The sequence below is a fragment of the Neodiprion virginianus genome, chromosome 1, assembly GCF_021901495.1.
Source record: "Neodiprion virginianus isolate iyNeoVirg1 chromosome 1, iyNeoVirg1.1, whole genome shotgun sequence".
Taxonomy (NCBI): domain Eukaryota; kingdom Metazoa; phylum Arthropoda; class Insecta; order Hymenoptera; family Diprionidae; genus Neodiprion; species Neodiprion virginianus.
Window position 1 is genome coordinate 33,066,072 of NC_060877.1, and position 24,210 is coordinate 33,090,281.

At 44.6% G+C, this 24,210-nt stretch overlaps 2 protein-coding genes across 6 annotated transcripts; one reads left to right on the forward strand and one right to left on the reverse strand.

Moving 5' to 3' along the window:
* Positions 1-17,987, forward strand: LOC124309664 (reversion-inducing cysteine-rich protein with Kazal motifs). Of its 5 annotated transcripts, none has more exons than XM_046773522.1 (8): positions 1-392; positions 8,821-8,873; positions 13,153-13,236; positions 13,570-13,622; positions 14,525-14,869; positions 14,956-15,391; positions 15,468-16,842; positions 17,054-17,987. In XM_046773522.1, exons 1-8 carry the CDS (start codon positions 381-383, stop codon positions 17,432-17,434), a joined length of 2,739 nt encoding a protein of 912 aa, XP_046629478.1. In that variant the 5' UTR covers positions 1-380; the 3' UTR covers positions 17,435-17,987. The 5 variants fall into 5 exon arrangements, with proteins under 5 accessions (XP_046629478.1, XP_046629479.1, XP_046629474.1 ...); XM_046773518.1 differs by having other exon boundaries at positions 2-392; positions 13,586-13,622; XM_046773527.1 differs by lacking the exon at positions 8,821-8,873 and having other exon boundaries at positions 2-392; positions 13,586-13,622.
* On the reverse strand, positions 17,667-23,108 carry LOC124309655 (probable ATP-dependent RNA helicase DDX46). Its single transcript, XM_046773505.1, has 9 exons — positions 22,903-23,108; positions 22,619-22,813; positions 22,078-22,225; positions 21,656-21,970; positions 21,166-21,493; positions 20,417-21,015; positions 19,741-20,264; positions 19,095-19,626; positions 17,667-18,954 (listed from the first exon to the last, which is right to left on the reverse strand). Exons 1-9 carry the CDS (start codon positions 22,920-22,922, stop codon positions 18,532-18,534), a joined length of 3,084 nt encoding a protein of 1,027 aa, XP_046629461.1. The 5' UTR covers positions 22,923-23,108; the 3' UTR covers positions 17,667-18,531.
* Between the last annotated feature and the right edge of the window lie 1,102 nt (positions 23,109-24,210).

The following is a 24,210-nucleotide window of genomic DNA, read 5'->3' on the forward strand; positions in this document are numbered from 1 at the left end:
CGAAAGCTCAGTCAGTCAGTCAGTCAGAAGCGAGCGAGCGCGGCGAACGCGCACAACCGCGTGTCCCTTTATCCGGCAACAAATCGGGCGGCACGCTAATCCGTCAAATGCATTATTAAGCGCAACCCGCGGGACGGATCCGAGAATCATGATTCACGATGTGAGCCGTGATGTGAATAACCGCGAGTTCGCCACCTGACCCTTCCGATAACCACCGTTCGTTGAATTGATACTTATTTTGCACATCGCGTGCTTATTTACATTCGATACGTACACTTGGTGATTAAGCGAACCTCATCGATCTCTGACCAAGATGACACCGAGCTTTGGGTCCTACTTGACTCTCTTCGTCGTTTTTTACGTCGGTTCTGCACTTTCTGATGCCGGACAAGGTGAGTCTTTCATTATCTTAATTATAGAAATATTTGCGCGCGAAAATTCATACCTCTCGAGAAATGGCGGCAAAATTTAACCGAAACACTCACATGCCGTCCGATGACAGTGCGAGAAAAAATATTTTATCTCGTATTCAACGCGCAGTGGGTAGATCGTCCTATTTTGCAATTAGATTTCTCCGGGGCGCGCTAAGTGGCCGAGGGGATCACGGTTAATGGTATTCGGTTAATTGGGGAGGGGAAACAAATGCGACACCTGATATAACGGGGATAAGCATAGAGCACGGTATCGTATTTATGTACGTCGACTTGTAGTTTAAACAAGGAAAATGAAAAGTAGAAGCATTCGTTAAACTTTCAAGCAGCGCGATAGAAACGTCGTCGTATCGAAAGATACGAGCTTATCTTTGGTGAAGTAATAAAAAGCGATGTGTGTAACGAGTGTAGGATATTAAAGAGGATTCATTGAACTTTTGCCCGGGTTCGACACTTTGTCATGGGTAGAAGAAGAGATCGACGACAGCTTCCCGACACATGCGTCTCCGGGAGAATCTACTTTTTCTTCCATTTTTTTACTCCCCGCTCCACCCTCTTATCTCCTTTTTGCTTTTAATAACCATATCGGAGACCGTGCAGCTAACTCGTAATAACTCGACGCGGCAAAGTCGCCGGACCGAGGAGCTTAATTCGTGTGCCGGAGTTCATTTGAACACACGTTCCTACTGCTGCACATGCACATGTAACCGTGCACATGTAAATGTTCATACGCGTTCGTTGGTCGGTGGGGTTCTTGTCAAGTGACAAGACGAGGAACACCGGCATGTTTCAGTTAATAGTCGGGCTTATCGCGGTCGGCGTAATAATGAATTAGGGGAATATGCTTTCGGGGTTTGGACAACGAAACAGCGAGATATTCAAAGCTCGGTGTTACTCATGTGTGCAGCCCTATTAAAACTCAGCTACAACATGCTCCGTTATGTTCTCACGGTTCGTGTTCGATCTGCACTGTACATCACGCTTAATTACTTAATTAGTTATATAGTTGCGTGATGCTTATACGGGACATACTCCGCATTTTTCTTAGAATTTACAAGTCGAACCATGGATGACATTTATTTAGGTTAAATTCATTCTCAACGTTCATATTACGAAACAGCTTCGGAACGATCTATGATTCGATTAATCGCGATCTTCACCGCGACAAAGACGCTGAGAAGGATCAATTTTCATTTCCTGTAGAAATTTCGAATGTCAAATATAAAATGCAGCAGATGCGCTTAACTATATGAAAGATGCATTGGACGAATGATAATTACCGTGACGGAGTTTTTAAGTAAAGGTGAAAATCACAAATGCACTTCTATTCAAATGAGCCGCGGCAAAGAGCGACGAGCACATAAATGCGGTACGCGGCGGTTACGCACCCCGTTGGATATAAATAGTTGTCAGTCATTATCTGTTTTTTTTTCTTATTAACAACTGCAGTCCCCGTCGCGCGCGTGTCTTTCCATCGGACCCACTATTCTTTTTTTCGAAATGTTATCTTTTCTCTTTTCGTCTCATTTCGTTTTTCTCCCACTTAGCTTCTTCTACTTCTTTTATTTTTGCTAAATTTATCAGGCGAACTGAAACCTCCGTCTTTACCCGAGGTGTTTGCTAACGGTGTTCCAATTTTTGTCCCACACATTTTGCACCACTAGTAATTTCTCCGCGGCCAGATGTTCGGTGTAATTCATCCTCGCGTTCAACGATATCTAGTAAGTAAACATATTCCAGCACGACTTATCGAAGTCAACCTTGAGCAACGTTAAGTGAACTTATTTCAAACGCACAAAATTTTATCAATTAATTGAACAAGAAATTGCACTTCTTGGACAGTCTTGAGGCTTGATAAAAATCAGTTTCCTCAAACCTTGTGTAAGAAGTGTGCTTTAGAAACAGGAGGGAAGGTTATTTGTCAGCGAGTCGTAAAAAAGTTGGAAGTCCGTAGGGTAGCTGCATTCTGGCTTCGCGCAAGTGCGTATAATCGTAAATTTATAGTTATACACGTCAACGGGGTTAAACGGGAAGTCATTAAACTGGGTAAATTTTCATTTACCATTTAGGTGCAACTTGGTGCAGCGATATACTACACGCTTTACACATGTCGGGTCGTTTACTCGTTACAAGGTGTACGCCACTTACAGTTGACGTGTTAGGGGTAGCTGTACAACCCAAATACGTCCAAGGACCATAAACATTTTGATTCGAGATTCGACCGAGTATCTTGATCAGAGTTTTCAAATTTATCCAAAGCTGCGTCCTGTATTCGTCTGATAAATCTCGTTCGACCGGAAGACACAGAATGTTGTCATATTTCCTCAAATCGCTGATCACGCATTATTACACGTCCGTGTAACCCACGTCGTAATTCACACGCCATCGTGGAATAATATCTGAAGTAAAGCGCCGAATGTATAATAATTATGTATGCGTTATGAGGGATCTCGGATCTTGAACGTCTCAATGCAATCGTCGCATGCGGTGACGGTTGCACGGCATAGGGAGCTGGGAGGATATCTGATGGGAGTTTAAGTGAGCGTGAAACTGTTCGGTACAAGTGCCAGGCGTGACTTACTGCAGCACGGTCCTGGTCCAGTCCCCACAGAGGTTGCTGGAGAGATGCGCTTTTTGAGTAAGATGCTCCTAAGCTTCTCGTGGAGACGAGCTGCAGGCCTGGTACGATTGAATTTTTATTTCGGTTGCGTTGTTATTCCATTGTTGAATATTGCTCTACGGTGAAAGATTAAACGACTCTCATTCCGTTCGTTTTTTAGATGTTTAGCATATACTGCATACTTTGAAAATGAAAAAAAAACGCAAATCTGTGACGGAATTTGAACAGCGAGATCGATGCTCGGTGCAGGATTCTTTAAAAGGGCTTACGTTTAGTAGGATTCGCTGATCCCTGCCTGATCGTATAAGATTATACCCAATGGTGAGAAGAGGTTGTTTCCCATCGACGAATCGAACTCCGACACCCGGTATGAAGGATACGGGCCGGTGCGCCGAGGGCAGAAGATAAATAAAGACATAAAACAAGTGACAGCTTCGCGCGAGAGAAAAACTCAAACAAGACACACATCTCTCGGGCCCACGCACCGACGCTCGACGCCCCGACGCGGACGTAGCGTCGTCAGCGCGTATCCGACATTCGGCTTCACGAGCTTATATTATAGGTACAACTATAAATTATTACATAAGACTAGTGTAGGATAAATAAAAGGCACGCGTACGTCGTCCTCTTCGGCCAAAGTTATTCATTTTTCATAAAACGTTGGCTCAATCGTTATTTCTAGATTCTACGAGGGAGCCAAAAAGCCAGCTGCGTGCATCGAACGGTTCAATTTAAGAGTTCAGAAATCTGACCCCATAAAAACTTGCAGCTCTACTATATCTGTAACGTATACGTTGCGTAACACGACGATAAAATTAATTTTTTCAACCCTGCTCGTGCTTCCACGAGATTTATCAAACAATTTAACGGAATCATCCACTTTGCTTTTCGTCAAACTTTCTTCTACTTAGTTTCTCAGTTTCACTCGTTCGTAACCTTCGTGCTCTGATCGCAATGCTCTTTCGAAAAAGAGTTATACTCCTGCATGGTTTAGAAAAGTGCACCAGAAGGCTACTACGGGTACAGTAATTACCGTTCCATGACAAACGAGTGCGATAAGTTAATAAATGAAAAAAAAAAAGAAAAAACACGCCACCTCGCAGTTAAAAAACTATTTTCATACGTCACGCTGATGTGCATGTAACGAAACGTTCGTCGATCACGGCTGTGCAGCGTAGAATATTTTTCACACTACGCGTCCTAAATTCGGTATATATCCTGACAAAATTTAAAAAAACAAAAAAAGAAAGAAAAAAGAAAGATATGCTCCTATAACATCGTGGACAGTCCCTAATTATAGCGATAGTGCCACGCATGCTTTCAACGGTCCTCACGGACACTCGGATAGCTCGGACCATTGCAGCGACGTGGTCCGTTTATTTCCAATACGCTCTTCGAGACGTATCTGGTCAGTAGAACGCATGTTACCTACCATAGCTACAACAATGATCGAACACGTTCGACGCTCGTTACTCAGAGGATGCAACGACTCGTTCATCGTACCTACTGGTTCAGCGATGCGGTGATAAAATTTTAACGGCGACTCCCTTGTCTCAACATAATTTCTCGTCGCATCAAAATTGTAAAAGAAACTCCCCCCCGCGCCCCCGCGGCAATCGAAGCCCAGGATTGAATTTGAATATCCAATCATTGGTCATGTGACGTACGCAATATAACTGGATATATACCTATAAGACAATGGTGTACGCGCATAGCGGAAAGACCGGTAGTGGCATACGCTCATGGCGTGGGATGTTAACTTTTAAATTTTCGAGTCGTCGGCCCCGTCGTCGCGGAACGATACGGAGCACACATGCAGCTGCATAAGCCGCGTCTCAGGGAGTATATAGGCAGGCAGTAAACCGTGCCCTGTAAACACCGGGCATACGGCGTAAACTGTAAACTGCACTGTAACCTGCGCCGTCGTGGCATGCATAGGTTTGCGCTCTTGAAATTTTTTTTATATTAATCCACGAGAGGATCCGCTGCACCGATATAAGCCGGTCCGGTGAGGATCCACGGCGACACATTCTCGCGGCGTGACGTCATCTGGCAATTGATCGAATCAACGAATCGCATACGTGTGTACGCATCGAGCCGTAACAAGGAAATGTGTTAATAGTCAACGAGAAGAAAGCTTATTAATTGTCCGCGGTCTTGTGTACCGGCTATGTTAGAAACTCCAACCGACTTGCCGATCTGGGACATGATGCGTATTCTAAGTTCCGATGAACGGTTGTATGGTAATATATCGCAAGGACGTCATCGTATAATTACTATTCCGCGGATGGATGGATAGATACACCGGCTGAGCTGCATGCAGAATCCATCTGGGCGTGTGCCGGTTGTCACGCCAACTCGGAGAAAGTGCAACGTTTGCAACAAAGCGACACTTCCTTGGCTCGTACGTAGTTGCACAAGGTGAACCGTATGAGGAAACCGTCAGCCTCACGGGGAGGTGTGAAACGTCAGGTTTCGATTTTTATTACATCTCACGTAATCCGCATTAAAGCAAAGAAGAGGATGCAAAAATGGCGTTGAAAATTCAACAAGAATCTCCGATATATGCGACATTCTGAGAACCGTTGAATATCTGACTGTCGTTATAGTCTTGAGTGCAACGGAAAATGGATACAGGAATGGGGTACAGCATTTCCGGTGTGTAGCTACAAGGCCCATACGACTGGCGCAATTATCTTGACTTGTGAAACTGACACTGAACAACGAGAAAGTTTGAACCAGTCTGAACCATGCGAGGGATAAAATCCGTGGCTTTACACCTTAGGCGATGCAATTTTGCCACATCGATTTCTTTCGCATCATCATTACGGGAGCAGAGTTAATCGCGCTTGAATTCATTGCGACTCAGACAAGGCCTTCGGCTGCGCTGCCTTATGCTTTGGATAGAAATTTGTAAATTTAAAACCCGGGGTTGACGGGGAGAAAAATGCGGCATGGCCGGGTGGCGTCATCGGGTAATTGACCAAATTGAGGCTGTGCTTGTGTGTAAGAAAGGGAAGCGCGGACGGCTGCTTAATACTCAGCAGCGCATGCTAAAGATGAGGTGAAGAGAGCAACACCATGCTGATTAATCTCTCGCGCTTCGTTAGGAATGGTAATATTCCAAAGTGTCGTTCGTCCCTCGAATGCCGCTGCTCAGAGCGAAACATCGCAGGCTCGAGGAATCCCGAGCTGTACCAGCACCAGCCGCGTTCAGCCGATGTGCTTACTCCGAACCGCATAATAATGGGTGAATATAAACAAAATCCCAGTATTGTTCTAAGCCCTGAAATTTAGTTGAATACGTGCCATGCCTATATACATATTTCTAGATAAGGTTCTTCAACATGCGGTTAAAAGTGGGTTCGGAGTCTCTCTAGCGTCACCTCGAGAATCGTTCTTCTCAAGCCACCTGCCATTGGCTCTAATGGTATCACCATCACGGCAGTGCCGCTTGTTAAGCTTGCATAAGAAGCTGATAAAACAGTAGAGTTTGGGATTACCGCGTGAATGTTTCCGAGTACGGTGTCCAGTTAGTTTGAACTTCTTCTGCATTGTAACGTAACTGTTTCTCATATTGGGTTCTTTACGAGGTTCCATCTACCGAAAGGGACTAGGGACTTATCTGCTTGTCGCCCACACGCGACTTCCCTTTGCCGATGAAATCTCGCGCGGACCGGGAAGCGAGGTCCGTTTCCGATTGTAAGACGTAGGTATCAGAACGGAAACAGCCACGTTGTCTCGTCGATCGCGATGAGGGTCGACTCAAGTCTAAGAAAATTTCGGTGCTGCTGCTGAGGTGGGTTGGAGTGATCGGTGTGTCGAATGGAGTTTCGATTGCTTCCGTAATGGAATAACGTTAATTGAGTCGGTATTGGGCCCGATGGGACGGGTGGGCGTGACGCTAGCGGTCCAGGGCTTAGAGGCGCGAGGTGAACACGGATGAATCCCGCAGTCGTTGATCTAGATTAACCCGATTTGACGGCGAAGCCCACGCAGTCCTCGGAACTTCTGTCGTTTGTTTAACTGTTTGAATTTTGGTAAGCCGGTAACCCGCACCGAGTTCGCCGGCCGACCGCGAAGAGACCGTACGAAACCCGCTCCTCGGTTATAGCTATTTTCGTATGTCGACGGCAATCACCGTGTCAGTAGTCGACGGAAACCGACCTACCGAGCGACCAACGAACCAACGAACCAACCAACAACCAACCACCGCTGGATAGACGTCGCCCCGTGTAAGAGGACCCGACCGGAGGAGGATGTCGAGTCTTGGCTAATCAGCGTTGCGCTAATTACCATCAGAAGCGATATTTCTAATTAAGATGCAGACGAATAATAATACGCGCCAAGCGTCATCGTCCGGGTCCCCTGTCAAAGACACTGCGCGCCGTCAAAGTTACCTTCTAACCTGCTACAACATCCCGGTTTCGATTCGAAATTCACCCAATTAAGTCCGCGGCATCGTTTCGATTACGACATGCGTATATCGGTGACATGCGGTGGTGACGCGAGGAGTCCGAGACGAAAGGCTACTTTGACTCGTTACGAGACTGAGCCGAAAAAGCCTTTGATCTCCTGACAGCCAAGAAGAAAGGTCTATCAACGAACACCCTTAAATTCTGCTCCAGTTACACGTTTACACTTGGCCGGCTGGGTCGCGCGTTTCTAGCAGCGGTAACGCGTGCGTGTCTTGGAACAGATAAGCAATAGTTGACTGCTTCTCGGGAAAAACGGCGAGCGGCAGCTCGGGTGGAAATCAAAGACTTCCGGTTCGCCCGGCGAGCCTTCAAAGTTATAATAACTCGACTATTGGCAGTGCCTTTGAACCTTCCCATCGCGTACCTAAACGGGGACGCCGATAGCTCTATACGCACCTATATTTACATTCGCATCCGTGTGTGTGCGCGCGGTGCACACGATGAACGATCTTTGAGCGCGAGTTGCGTTATTAATCACTAACCCCTTAATGGAGAGGGTCATTAGCCTTCGTTGAAACATCAAATGAAGCTACTTTGTCGACCCGCAAGTACGATCCGTAAAAATCATTCGAACGAGTCCCATCGTCGGTCTATGCTTTACTCGAAGCCGTTATAGGTAGGTACCTACTGCAAGGTATCGGGCTTACATAGTGCACGAATGGCATTGATTATTTACATATCGCGTAGTCGCGTATCGTTGAATACCGAGAATATCGAGAAATTTCATCGAACCGACCGTCGAGGCAAAGAAGCTCTCATTATTCCTCGGACGACAAAGTGCATGACGTTAATTTCACAGTAGGTATACTACGAACATACGATGGATTGCGATGGGGCGGCGGGGGCGAAACGAGTGATGAGAAAACGGAGGTTGGCGGACTAATTATTGTCTATTAAACTTAATTGGTGGACCTATGCGCTATGCGCGGACACACGCATGTAAAACGATGGAATTATACCGATGCCCTCTACGAACATGTATCACGGTCTATGCGTCCATACCGCGAAGAAGAGACTCTCATCCGGGTTCGCCTAAATTTCACTTGGATAAAATAAGAGGTTTTCCGGGCTCGGGATACGGGTGGGCCCTCGAGATTTGACGGATCGGGCCCACATGCCCCGAGAATAGCTGTCCCGCTGGTCAGCCCGGGTCCTGACGCAAGGCAGACCACCGACTCTGGCTTTTCTCAATTGGGCCCTGCGTACGGACGAGGGTCGAGAGGTATGGTCCCATTTTGTCCACTTCATTTACCCCTCACTAACGTCACTTCGTTGTTATTGTCTGTTGCAGAGATTCTCTGTTGCCACTTGGCGGCTGGTTCCTGTCGCAGTGTTTGTTCAAAGGTACGTCGAACACACTTAAGTTACTACACTTTGCAGAGTCAGTTTCTACGTACCTACCTAAAACATGCACGTGGTAAAGTTGAAACATCCAAGGAGTAACTCGAGCTCTTCGACGCGAGAAAAAGTACCGTGTTAGCCACGTGTTCTTGGACGGAGAGTAACCGACGTGAATAACAGATACGTACCGGCGGTAAAGCGATCAATTCAAACGCGGCGTATGCCTGTAATATAAACACTTCGATTAATCGGTTTTGCGCGCGAGCTTTCGGTCATCCTAGACGTCGGCGTTTCTTTATCTTCGCAATATCACGGTTATATTGTCAGCCGAATCACATCACGCTCTACAGGGCTCCTCGAGGCTGGTGAACATTTTAATCGTCGGATATGCCCGGATTGATGAATCGATCCTCGTTAAAGCTAACGGATCAAAGCCAGAGCTGAGCTGCAGTATACCTACGCGCGGTTCAATCGAGCGCGCGATGAAATCACGCGAACATAAATATTCAAACTAGAGTTGCGGAGAGCCAGAGACGATGGATTGTAAATAAAATAAAGCCCCGATTGATCGGCCGTTCTGCGTATGCGTACGGCTATATACAAACCCTCCACACCTACATAAAACTCAGCCATCTCCTCCACTCGTCTCTTTGCCAAGTCCGAGTGCATGCCAGGCTGCGGGTGGCACATCGGGTCTGGTTCGGCTATCCGGTCCGTAAATCCATCGAGGAATGGGCCTTGCACGTGGGTGAAAACTTGAAAAGGGCTGCTCAGGTGTCGGGTTAGTCTCCCGCAGGAACTCGTCGTTTTTTTCTCCGAAGATCCCCTGCATTAACGCGAACCATGCAAAAATTGCGGGAGGCTCGAACAATTTTTACCATTACATTAATACCGTTTCTCGCGGAAATCATTCATCGTTTCGTGGACCGAAGGATCTCTGTGAGCTTGAAACTGATTCTCGTTGTGTACTATACGCTCGATGCAACGTGGGACGATTTTGGGCCTGGTGACTGCTGTTGGGGCCCCGAAGCGAGAGCGGAGATGGTATCGATGGCGTTGGACCCGCTGAGAGATTTACGTAGGAGCAGCGGGGCGCCGGCTCATTCATACGCAAATATTATAACTGGATTCGGAAAATAAGCCGCGGGTTTTTGATATCACTGATACTGTTTCTACGCGTTAGGTATGCGTGGTGTCCTGTTACCACGTGGAGTAAAACGAAAAAGAAGAAAATTAAAAGAGGAGAAGAAAGTGGGAACAAAAAAAAAAAAACCAGACATGTACATGTCTGTAATACTGCAAGTTTTTACGACATTCCTTATCTTCGTTTCCTCTGCGTATAGACAGTCCGGGAATTTGGGGGGAAAAAGAGAACGGATTAAAAAGAATTTTAGATCAACTTTGCGTCTCCGACTCGCGCGGGTATAAATTTAATCTTTATAGCCTTCACCGCGCTTTGCGGCCTGTATAAGCCGAGATATTCGTTTGTTTTAGAAAAGTAACAGTTTTCTTTTAACGCTGCCTATCTGTTATTTACACAAATAGGATAATATTCTTGAAACGCGCGATGAGGACTCAAACGCTAAATACCTACGTATGCAACTATATATACACACGCGAGCCGCACGCCGCGCGACACGACGCGTCAGCTGCATTATATCCCTACAGCGAGTCGCTTTGATAAATCCAAACGGTATATTTCTAAATTATAGAACAAAAATACACGCGTAGCACAACACAGAGCTCTCTCTGTTGTAACAATTTATTACCATAAGTAGCTAGAATATTTTACATTATATATACCTTATATACATATATAACAGAACGTACATTTTCCGTCAAACATAGATCAAGTTACGTCTCATAGTTCCTTCCCTGTCTCGGTTGTATTATTATAAGCGCTGGGAGGAAATCCCTGCACTCGGTTGGCCGTTGCTAGGAAAAAGTCAAGCGGCAGTAAAAACAGTGGACACGATAACGCATTGCCGTAAGCACTCCGGGGATACACAATGAGACAATCGGTCTACGCCTGCAGCTATAGCTTACAGTTGCTGCAGCACGGCAATGCTGTATGCAACACGAGGCAAAAGACAGATCTTCGCGTTAGGCCTAACGCTGATGAGGACTTCCTGCTTAGGAATCTAAAAGTAAAATAACCGGAAGTCTCGTGGATCCGAGGTAGAAACCCGCGGACCGGCAGCCCGCGTCCTCTACGTTAGTAGGTACATAACCGATTTTTACACAAGGGCCCAAGGCCCGTCGAAGCGCAACTGAATCTTGGCGCACGTACGCGCGTCCTGCCGTATGGTGGCTGTTGGGTGTTTTCTTCCAAATACCCCCGGGGTAATATTTACGACGTTTAGGCACGATAGTTTCGGCCGCGGGTCCGAGAAGCGACGAAAGAAGCTGCTGCAGGGTCTTTGAGGGGCCCCAAAAACCAGCGATGTTCGACACCGTGGCGCAATCGCTCGCCGCGCGTCGCGTAGCGTGGGCACGAGCTCGCAAAGTCTGGAAAAAGAGAGAAGGCGAGAGAGACGCTCTTCTAAACCCGAGTGCGGATCAAAAGGAACTAAAATAGCGTGCGTACGTTCGTTTTTCGCGACAAGAGGCACGTGCAGAATCACATTAACCGGATTCCGCAGGGTGTTTTACGTATCGCGTACGTTGCGGTTGATTTAAGAAACGCACAAAGTAACTCGGGCGTCGGTGGATAAATCACTCGCGTACTTATATATCATATGTGATTGTTAGAATTTTTCATATACTCCCGCACTGGTATTTTCATAGCCGCTGCACGTAACACTTATATCTCAGTTTGGATACACCGAGTGGCTGAGCGATCACTGCATCACCCTCGCCGTTAACGACGCCGTTAATTATCCACGGGATGTGTTACTCGTCGCGCAAGTTGTGTATGCGTATGATAGATTTATAATCACCTTTATATATCTACCATATTCTCGGATAAGGAATTTCGAAACACGCGCAAATAAATGTCGCCGACTAAAGAAGATTGAAACGGCTTGGATTCGTCTGATTATTATACCTAACGAAGTTCTTCACTTGGATAAATTTATCCGAAACTCTGCTACCGTCTTGTCGGGTACGGTATGAGTCGAGAAAAAACTTCAACGTAGTAACAAATTTACGAAAACAATTGTGCCGGTAATGTGACAAGCACATTTCGTCGTCGAAAATTGATTCCAGAAATTTGCACGTTGGGTAAATGGCAATGATTCCGAGCTCGATATCAGGCGTACCATTTTCAGAGTCCTTCGAACAGGTGTCAAGGTCACTCGGTAGCGAGTAGGGTTCGTAATTTATCATACACCCGAACTCGGGAAGCCCGAGTATCTGACACTGGGGGGTCATCGCGAAGCCTCGTGTCGTCTTATGGGTCCAGACCGTCTTTACACCATCCGTGTTCCACATACCTCCGAGAATACACGCGACGAAAATACGCGGGTTCGCGTCGCGACGCTTTGCGTCGTTCCTCCACAGGCCATCCTCGTCCTGCAGCCTTAATGTATACAAACGCCACTTTGACATCCCCTGATTAAACCGGAGCAATCATCCGCTGCGGATGTCAACGGGCGAGAAGGATGGAACCTTGCGGACGAAATTGGATACAATATTCTTTTTCATGGGGTCATTTTTGAATTCAGACTCCCTTCGCCTTGTGTCCCTTGCAGAACCAGCGATGACTGGGTCGAGGGTCGAGGTTAAATCGAATTAGCGGAGGCGGACAGTGACTTATGGTGAAGGTGGTCGCTTCTGACCCCTCCGCAGACTCAAGTTCCCGTCGTACGTAGTCGTTCGAACGACACGAACAGTTCGCTGGAACCGTTGGTGGTCGTAGAAAACCAACATGAGTTGCCACGTGATTTGGAATACATGAAGAAACGGACGCGCGATGCCTCGTCCTCGTCTCAGAGACATTTATTGAATTTTGAATGAGCACGCGATACGCCACGTGAGGTCTCCAATTCCTTCTCCATAATTGATATTCACCTCCGCAGCCAAGGAGGAAGCCTCTCCCGTCGTGACGGTGTTCGTAAATATGTCCACAGATTCCGGACTCCTTTTTGCTGTATACAAGGTCTCAGCTATTAACAGCAGTCGCGCTATCAAGTTACACGCAAATTTCAACCATCAGAAGGAGCCAACCGTTTTGTCTCTCCAACGCGACGCGATAAATTAAAAACCCCACTTTTCTACATTCCTCGATACACGTGAAATATTCTTGCAAGACTATCACGACTAACGGTTTTCATCTCTCCAGATTCGATTGGTCGAGATCGGAGCAGACCCGAAGATCAGAGAGGAGGCGAGTCGGAACCTTTCGCAGCTTTGTTCGGCGGAACTGGTAAGCCGCGTTTAATTGATCTATTGAATTCTTTTCTCCTCTTTTCGCATTGTACCCCAGGTATTGCATTCACATTTGACCGGTGGCACGTTGTGGAGTGCCAGTTCCTATACATATCACCGTAGAAAATGATGACAATGGTGTTACCTCGTGGTGTTACCCAACACGTTTAGATCGCGTTCAATAAAAGATGAATGCGAAGGCAGGATGCAACCTGATCCCTACTTTTTCACATCCATTATAATCTTGATTCATGCATACCCGCAAGAACTTGAAAATGCGAATAGTTTCACGTTTCAACAGTTTTATGTACCTTTCTATTTTCGTCTAAAGCGCGAACTTATTTCAGACCGAGTTCTGGGACTGCTTCAACTCAACGGTGGAAAGTAAGTAGCTTCTTGCAGTACTTTATACACACACGCACCCCTACTTATGCACCGAAAATCGTTCTTGATTGTTTCTTTGCCATTCCATTGAGAGTCATGTGATACTTTCAAGCGCTACTCGGTACATCGAGATCGTTTGCCTTACTACCGGGCTCTGCCGACCGGGTGTTTGCCCTCAAGATTGATTGCAGGATAATGTGCGTCGCCGACGCCCACCGATATTGAATTATTCTTTCAACGCTACATCGCGGACGCGATTTAAACATTCCATTTACATAATGTCCTGACTAAACGCCTATGTCAATCAGTATACTGCCATTTCATTACTTCGCATTGTCGACACTTTTTTAAAATCCTTAGTTCGTACCTACTCGTACTTATTGTTAATTATGGTACCGCGATAAAAAAAATTATTGTAAACGGTGAGGTCAATATCTCAAGAATGGCTTGTAGTCTTCAAATAATTGTCTTTGCTACAATCCTCCGCTGCCAGTAAGCTTGCTTTTTGCACAACGGCTTGCCTGCATGTACTTTAGTCAAAGTTGTCCTCTTCTCTTGTATGCATATTCGAAATTTAAATAGTTTGCTTTTTCTCAGACATAAGCCGTGCAATGGATAACATTTAGCTTACTTGACCTGTGACCGAGCAGTTTATCTGCAATGTATATCGGCATGTCAAAGTCGCTGCTATGCGTAATGCGTTCTATTCTTTGGCGAGATGCAAATGGAGTGTAATAAATATTATTCAGTGCTGTTCTTCTAGTAGAAGACGATATCGCAGATATAGCCGTAGGAGCCACAGAACATAACATGGCAATAATGATAATATCGATAATAATATCAGCGGTGAATCATAAAGTAACACACAAAGCAGCATCACAGATAAACATTTTTCATTACAGAAGCGCGAAAGAATGAGAACTGGGTGGGCAGAGGATGCTGTCATTTGTCGCAGAACTTCATTTGTGGGATGAAATGTGCTTTGGCAGGCAGCAGGTCGGATTTAGATGCAGATTGCAGGCAGAGTGATGAATTGGAATTGTTCTCGTGCTTGGAGAAGCAGGAAGAAAGCGAAAGATGCTGCAGCAATGTGACGAATGAGACGTGCCGGGGTGTGTGCAGAACGGCTTTTCACAATCCTGGAAAACAGTCTTCGCGTAAGCTGAGCGCAAACAATTGCCAGAATCAAATGCCCAAGTGTTTGAAAACGGTTGCTGAAGCTGAGAGTGCCGAAAATCCAAAGCAATGTAAGCTTCCGATGCCTTCGTTAACAAACGATTACCGTCTCTTTAAATGTATGGATAATTTTTCAACTCTGTTTTCCCCCCGCCAGATTTACACTGCTGCGACGAAGCCACAAGCATCGAATGTTTAGAAAGCTGTCGGAGTACTTTGCGCACGGCGGTTACTAATCAGGATATTTTCGATACGTTGGAGAAAAAATGTGGTCTGATATTGCCTCACTCGCCGATATGGGGGTGCATAATGAAGACCACAACCGCTCCGGAACCCCCGCGTCTTCCCCTAGATGCTGCGAAACTCTCGTGCTGTTACCGAGCCTATACATCAAATTGCAAAAAATTATGCTGGCGGGTGTTTCAAGCAGACTGGGAGTCGGCTTGGTCGAAACTCGACAACGAGTGCCTATCGTCCCCCATGGAAGGGGAGCTTAGAAGGTGTCTAGACGATTCAGACGATCCATGCGAGCCGGGATGCTCCGGGCTGAGCTATTGCTCACGGTACAATGACAGGCCGACCACGTTGTTCAGGTAATTGTGCAAAACGTATTGTTGCGTCACTATGGATGAATAAAAAAAGCGAGTAACTTTGATCTCTGTTCTTTAGAACGTGTTCAGCGACCGCGGACAACGCTGCACGATGGGAAGCCGATCATTGGGTTCGAGGCGGTGTGATAACAGGATTGGGGCTACCAGTAAGAGCTGCACCCTCGTGTCCTGTTAAAACGCTTCGCGCAGCGGCCTGTTTGTTTCAATTGCGTCCGTGCGAATCGCGGATTCACGAAACGCGTCTTTGCAGAGACGACTGCTTGGAGCTTCTTTCAGGATGCGTGGATTGGTCGGCGATAACGGGACCTCACACGGCGGCCACGTTGTGCGCAAAACTCTCCCCTCCGCGTCAAGACATGCCGTGTGTCTCGCTGAAACCATACCTCGAAGATTCCCCGGAGTTCGGAGTAACGCTTTTACCCGATGAGGACATCACGACACCCTGCCTGCCGAATCCTTGCCTGCCTAATCAGGTCTGCATTCTGCATCCGAACGCCGCGAAGATTCATCAGTGCGTAGCTAGTTGTTTGTTGGGTGAAATTTCCAAGCAAACGGTCCCTCTGGGCACTTGGGTCCAGGTTCCGAGAGCCGAGCAGCAAGGCTGTCTGAAAATTTGCAAGTGCACGTTGCACGGTCTGGAAAAGTGCAGAGACCTCAACTGTTTCAGCTTCAATTCCTGCTGGGTTCAAGACAGGTTTGTCACGCACAGATCGAATTTCTACCTCGAGTGTAATCCGTGCACCTGTTTCGAAGGTGAGATCACGTGCTCTCGCAAAAGCTGCGGCGATTTCAGGGCGGCCTCCTTACCCTGTGATTGTCCGGCCCACTATGTCCCCGTATGCGGAAGACTCGGGGTTACATTCGCATCGGCTTGCCTGGCGAAATGCTTTGGCGTTCGGATGAACAAAATCGAGTTCGGCAGCTGTTCATCCAGGGATCCATGCACTCCGGACCCATGCGACAGTACGGAAAAATGCGTTCGACGGCCCCGCGTATGCTTGTCGAATATCCACAAGCCCTGTGCCCAGCACGAGTGCGTTTCACTCGACTGTGATCTTCGTCATGATACGAATGGTCCCGTCTGCGATAAGGATAACAGAGAGCACGCTTCCTTGTGTGCTCTGATTCGCGCCGGTGCCGCACTTGGGTACAGAGGGCCGTGCCTCCAGGGATGCAGTCTTCGCGGTCCCGTGTGCGGTATAAACGGCGAAGTTTATCCGAACGAGTGCTCCGCATGGGGAGCTGGGACGTCGGTCGATTACGTGGGACCTTGCATTGCTGTGGGACTCGTTGGCAATGTGGCGATACAACGATGCGGAGAGATCGTACAATGCCCACCATTAGCTGCCCCCAATTGTATCGGCGTCACTCCCCCCGGTGCTTGCTGCCCCGTATGCGGAGGAGCCGCGAGATTATTCTACTCTCGGAAGCAGGTGAGAATTTAGAATTCTTCAGCGCATTTGAGAGGAGTAAAAACTGTTCAGTCAAGGGTTTCGGTCAGATCTTGACAATAGGGTTTCTAATAGTGATATTTAGAGTGCAGATCCTTAGATAGTTTAAATCCTGTTATATCTGTATCATTTCTTTTCCAAGTCGTGCTTTTCAAATTTAAGACAAGGCCCGCATCTACTTGTTCTTTTACAGCTTGATAGGATCTTGCACGTGATGGATGAAGAGTTGGACCGGGATGCAGTAACGCTGGGTGCTATGCTCGTTGCCCTGGGGCGACAGATTCAAGTATCGCAGTGCATGCTGAGGGGCGCGTTGACCCCCGAGGGAGACATATTCGTAATCAATCAACCGCTCCCTACGAAGCCATCGGCACTTCAGTTGCAAGCATGCATAGCCGAGATTGAAAAGCTTGTAACACGGATTTCGGAAAGGAGTCCTAAGATATTGGCAGAAGTGCCACTCGGCTCGTTGACAAGAGCGGAGATAATGCACGGCTATGTGTCCGGTTCCTCGTCCAACCGATCATGGATTGCCATGCTTTCATTTGCGATGATGCTGCTTTTGGGATCGTAATAGGCATGCGTTGGTCAACGGACACTGGAAGTCGACGGAGATCGCACGTTTGTCACTCGGTTGTGTACCAATTTTGTACGTTAAGTGACGGTTGTCTGAACAGGCATTTGACAGTGCAGTGACTTCAGAGATGACAAAGAAATGAAACTTTAAGTTGACTTTAATAGTTTATTCTACATCAGATTAAGCTATGACACATATTGACCCATTACGAATGCATTTTTGCGTTGCGTTCGCTCCAAGTCTGTGATCCTCCTAGTGCCTACATAGTTTAATGTAGTATAGGAAGTACTTTTCAATTTATATATTACCAAAGAATAGAAAGAGAAATGCAGCGTTATAGGCAATGGTGCATGAATATACCTGTAAAGTAATAATTTTAAATTATTAGTGTTGTAAAATAAAATTATTTTCCGATCATACCAAGTTGCTGCTGTAAGCAGATTCTCGCATTATTAACGAAAATTCACCAATCTAAGAGAACTGCAATTTGATTACAGATTACAACTTCATGTAGAGATGAAATTGCAGCTAAAACATTGTGGGATAAGCAGTGCTAGTAAAAATCACACAGAAATCTGTCTTCTGCCTAAATGGTTCGTCTTACAACATTTTAATTGTGCTATCCCAGTTCCTAGGCCTCAACATACTAGGTGAATGAAAATTTGTAATGATTCGGACACCGAAACATTTTCCACTTATAAAAAATTATAAGACTGTTACTTCATATTCTTAAAAATTAGCTATTTCTTAAAACTGTTATTGTCAATTTTTGCACTTATTATATTACTTGTCATAACGTATTGTGTGTGGTACTAGCATTTGCTTCTTCAACCATTGTAGATGAATGGGGTGAGTTAATATTTTTCAGGCTGTATAAGAAACATGGATTCCGTTCGTGTCAATTTTTCCTTTTTTTTTTATTTTTAAATACCAACGTTTTGCATCTTACGATACATGTATAGATTGAATTATTCAATTCATATTATACAGAATTGTATTGAAATCATCATTGATTCAAACTGTACTCGGTGTACAAAAACTATTTCCTGGATTAATCCGGTGCGGGTAACATTATACATAGAAAACCGTACAAATTATAAAACTTTATATCGTCCCCGCGATCCTGTGTGCGTTCCCGACGACTGGAGTTTAATGAGTTCTTCTTTAATAAGTCGGGATACCTCCGCCTTTGCTTTACTGACAGCCAATTCGCTGGTCGATTCAATTGCAAGGTATAACTTCCTTTCACCTTCCGGCGGAGCTTTTCCTGGTGTGATATATGTCCCTCGAACAGTGAGTCCGGCTTCTGAATATTCCGAAATTTGAGCGAGAGCTTCTTTGCTTGTAACGCGCCACCTCGCTTGTTGCGGAAAGTCATTGATCTCAAGCTCTTCTTCATATTTTCGGAAAGTCTGTTCACCAGGTTCACCCTCCCCTTCGACAAGATCTTCTTCTCTCGGTTGGTAGTTCAGTTTCGTATTCAACTTTGCAGCGAGTTGCTCAGCTACTATCTTGGCCTGATAAAATCAATTTTTGTTATTTACCAATTTAGTTATGAATTGTGAAATTAATTTCATTCTTATTTCATGATTTATTAATATTTAAAAATTTTCAAGGTTCTTCGTATAATAAAATAATACCAGTCAGATAAACTTACGGTGATAAGGTTTGTAGGACCTGCACCCTTGAGAATAGCTTCTGCAGCTTGTTGAGTTGCCCCCTTCGCCTCAGCGCCCAGATTTTTGGCAATGTTAATTTTAGATGCGGCTCTCCTCGCAAGTTCTAATTTGTCTGTAGCACTTGGTACAGGTTGTCCAGGAACAGAAATATTTGCCACGGATGGCCTGGAAATTTCGCGAACAGTTCGCTTTGGTGCTAACATACTTTCGATCTGCTGATCAATGTCATTTTCAATGTCTTCATCATCGGAGTCTTGCAAACCTAGCGCAGCTTTTTGGAATTTCTTCTTTTCATTCGCCAGAGCTGCCTCTGATTCATCAAACTTGAAACCTTTCCCGCTGAAACCTCCTCCGGTGTGTACTTTCTTACCGTCAGCTGCCTGACGAGTTTTGTAACCTTCCCAAAGTTGACGCAACGGTTCCGGAACTGGTACAGCTGCTAATTCATGAGCACGTAGAATATCACCCGCATATCTTTCTTGTTCAGGTGTGATAAACGTGTAAGCATATCTAGGGCATAAAGAAAATGTTCAAAATTAGATAACTTGACAGATTGATTTTTCAGAGTAGAAATGAGCTTCAATCAACAGTTCGGATGGAAAATCATATATCTGATGATCGCACCCCTTGTTTCCAGCACGTCCAGTCCTCCCACATCTATGAACGTAATCTTCATAATGATTTGGACAGTCATAGTTCAGGACAAGAACGAGATGTTTTACATCAAGTCCTCTGGCTGCAACTGAAGTGGCAACCAACAATTTCGTTCTACCAGCTTTAAAATCCATAATAGTAGAATCTCGATCGCACTGATCAATTCCACCGTGTAGAGACATGCATGAGTACGAAGCTTTCATTAGGTCTTTCAACAGTGTATCCGCATTCTCTTGCTTGTCCACAAAAACTATCGTAGAGCCTTTATCCTGATAATGTCCCAGCACTTCGAGAAGCTTATAGAACTTTTGATCCTCTTCAAGAACTACGACGTGCTGTTCAACGTCTTTACATACCACAGAACGACCACCCACTTGAACTTCTACGGGACGAGTAAGTATCCGTCTAGCTAAGGCCTCCATTTGCCGAGGGAATGTAGCACTGAAGAGGACTGTTTGGCGGTCTGGCCTGACATTTTCCATTATTCGCATTACCTGGAAAATGTCTCACACGAACAATGATTATCAATCCTGAGAAATTTGTTTTTTCATCAACTGAATTATCATGCAACTACTATTTTGAATATGTAGGTAAGATTAAAATCAATGGATTTTTCTTCAAACTAATTTAAACTCATTAATCCTACCTGCGGTTCAAAACCCATATCAAACATTCTGTCAGCCTCGTCCAAAACGACATAAGTCACTCTTCTCAAATTAGTCACACGTCCACTGTTGGCAGCCAGCATGTCAATCATTCTACCAGGTGTGCATACAATGATTTCTGCACCTCTTTTCAGTTCTGCTATCTGTTCCGAAATTCCGGTACCACCATATACGCATACATGAGAGAGGCCCAAGGATTTTGTAAATCTTTTTGAGTCTCGGCCAATTTGCATGCAGAGTTCCCTAGTTGGTGTCATGATCAACGCAATAGGTCCATCGCCATCCACCAACGGAGTTTGATCAAGTATGTGCCTGAACATTGGCAAAAGAAAGGCTAGTGTCTTACCACTTCCAGTTTTCGCAATACCGATTAAATCGCGGCCAGACATGATCGCTGGAATGGCTTGACATTGTATTGGTGTAGGTTTTTCATAACCGAGCTTTTTTAATACTTCCAACTCCTTTTTCGTGACCCCACATTGGGCCCAAGATTTGATAGGCTTTGGACAACCTTTTCCCTTTACACGGATTCCCTCAAGCTCCTCCTTATATACTTCTACTTCTTCAGGCGTCATTCTTGCTGTAAACATTATAAGGTATAATTATTCAGTTATGAGCCAATATTAGATGTGAATTTGCATTGAATCTTTTCATTTTTAGGAAAAATACGTCATGCAAAATGCTTGATAAACTACTCGTCAGAAATTTCATGCATGGACATATTACTTACCAATTTCAGGAACTTCAACGTAAAACGCTTTTCTGAATGGTTGATATTCCGTTGCTGCGTGATCAACTTTGGCCAGCTCACGTTTTTGTTTATTGGCTATTCCAGCAGCAGTTTCGTGAAGGTTTTCACCTTCTTCTTCACTAGAATATTCCAATCCATCCTGATTCTGTTCTATTAATTCTCCCTTCTGCTTTGCAACCTGTTTTTTAGCTACACCAGTAACTATAACCACTCCACCACTCTGTGTGTTTCCAGTACCTGTTCCATTATTGGTCGGTTTCGATCGGTTAGGGTCTAGTTTATTAACTTTTCGTACTTCTTCTTGAACCTGTAAGTATTACAAGGCATTATTCTTGACTGTTAGGCAGGGGAGTGCGATAATGTTTCAAGTATCTTTAGATGGTTCAAGCACATTGTTATAGTAAAAGAAAGGAGATTGCGTAAGATAATGTAGACTATGCAAGTTCTTGGGAATTCTGAGATAATTTACCTCAGCCATGAAAGCATCGAGAGGATCAACTTCTTCTTCCTGTATTTTAATTTCTTCTGGTATCACCTCGAGTTCTTCTTTGATATCTCCTTCTTCCTTAATTTCTTTGGTACTGTTGAGGATGACGGGAGTCTCTTCATCGCTGTCGTCTTCTAGGGACCATTTTTTCATAGGAAGCTGAAGGTTTGCTAAGATGGACGATTTTCCATCCTTTTTGGTAGCTTCTAATTCCTTTTTCTTTCTTTCGGCACGCCATCTTTCTATTCTTTCACGTCGTTTTTGCATTTCCAACTCCAGCCTTTTTTGTTCCTCCTCCTAATGAGTAAGTTAAATTTAGAATGAATTACACAGCAAATTTATATAGGAGTAGTTCACAGTCGACATCATATAATAGAAGATATCAAAAAAGATATAAAATATACCTTATCCAATTTTGTGTGGTCAAATGGCAAATCCTCAGTGTCACCTTTGTCTTTGTCCTTACGTTCTCGTGACCGTGATCTGTTCGATCGATCTTTACCCGAGCGCGAGGATTTTGAGCCTGTAAGACGCTTTTCTTTACTGTCGCCACTAGTATACCGAAAACAATCAATTTTAATAGATTATTGAATTATTATATTATTATTTCTAAGACGAATGTCCAACAATTTATACATCTAAGTATGCGGGAAATGTACGATTTCGGCAAACTTCATTATGCCTCTTGAGATTTTCAATAGAACCCCTGATGATGGATTGGAATACTTTATGAGAAAGATGATTTATCTGCATTCGTACATGAGAAAACAACTCCGCGTTACGAATGTTCACGCACGTTGCAGTGCTGAAAGTGTATGTCATATCATCCAAGTTCATGAACTTGAATATCATTTCTAAATGAAAAGCATTGAACAGATTATATAACAATAGCGGAGATGTTAATACAGAGTCTTAACAAGGTTACGTATAATAACTGTATCAAACCGTTTTCTATCACGTTCTCTTTCCCTGTCCGTACGTTCCTTCCTATCGCCCCTTTCGCGCTCTCTTTCCCTGGATCGGCTTCGACGTTCCTTGTGACGAGTCTTTTCTCTTTCTCGGTCTCGGCTCCTGGATCTTCTCCGTTTCTTCTCTGGCGATGCAGACCGGGACCTGGACCTCCTTCGGTAGTGCCTCTCCCTTTAGTGATGGTTATTATTGAGCAAGGCGTTGGTAACTTAACCTCAAAAGTTTTCAGAATTACTTAATAAAAACCATGATCAACTTACTTTTCACCGCTTCGAACCATCTTTCAGTATTATGATTCTATTATAGAAGCAGAAATAAAACATGTAACATCACATATGAACCGTGAAGCAGGTATTTTCGACAGTTTGAATCGGAGTATGTAATCGCATACGTCGAGTTTACCCCTCCGCCATGCTTAACTGCAACACAGACCGCAGCATAGGACTGCAGTGCCAGATGCTCGACAAACGTAATTAAACTTCGTATCACCAGCAGAGGGCGCTGATGATTGAGGCTTTGGTTGATGGCAGAAAGAATATAAAGACGGATACCCCTGAGTAAATTTTTGTGACCAGTTTTCGTCGGGCAAGTGGGCCCAGTATGGCAAAAAATTCAGAGTAACTGTAATACATCACGGATGCGCTGATTTTGATCGAGATGAAATAGATGCTCCGTATATGAGACAGTATTTAACGCGGTGTCCTGATTTAAGGGATCGTCTCAGTGTGACCCTCCGAAAAATCACTGATTTTCGCGAATTTTTTTTTTAATGTTCAAATAAACTAATCGGTCCGGTTTTTTTTTCATAAATAAATAGGTTTATGAAGAATACAAAATGATTTTTTTAAAGTTTATTTATTGATTGCATCATTGTTGTATAAATTGTTGTAATTTCACGTGAAAAAAAAAGGTGCTGCACGGTTTCCACGATGACGGCCGCAATTTTGATCTGAAAAAAAAATTTCAAAAAGATTATTGATCTGTAGGAAAGTCGCTATCGCGCTATGGACGGGTTTTTTTCTTTTTTCAAATTTGACAAAATGGCGGCGGTTTGAACAAAAAGTGTCGAATGTGGCCCTTTTTTCCGATAGTTTTTCGTAAAAAAAAATAGGAAGTTTTCAAAAAAAAAAAAAAAAAGCTTCCATAGCGCGATAAAGAATGACGTTTAAAATGTTCTCCCGAAATTGTAACTAGATATCTTTAAAACTCTTCCTTTGAGAGTGGAAACCGTTTTGAAAAACACCATTCTGAGAAAAACGCGTTTAAAGATTGAAGTTGGAAAAGTTTATATAAATCGTTTACTTACGATCAATCGGCGATGCCAGGTCTTGATTTTTTTCTTGGGGGTTTCTCTCGTACGTCTATCCATGGTGGATGTCAAAAACTAACTGAAATGCTTGGACAGTTTATTCTGCAAGGTTATAGAACCTAAGCACCTTAGTACTTGCGCAGGTAGAAAACCCGTTCCCTTTCTACAAGAAACGCTGTAGCGACCGTAATAATTTGAATTTCGATTTAAAAATTTGAGAGAATGTTTAGAACAGTGTATACTATACGATAATGCAAAA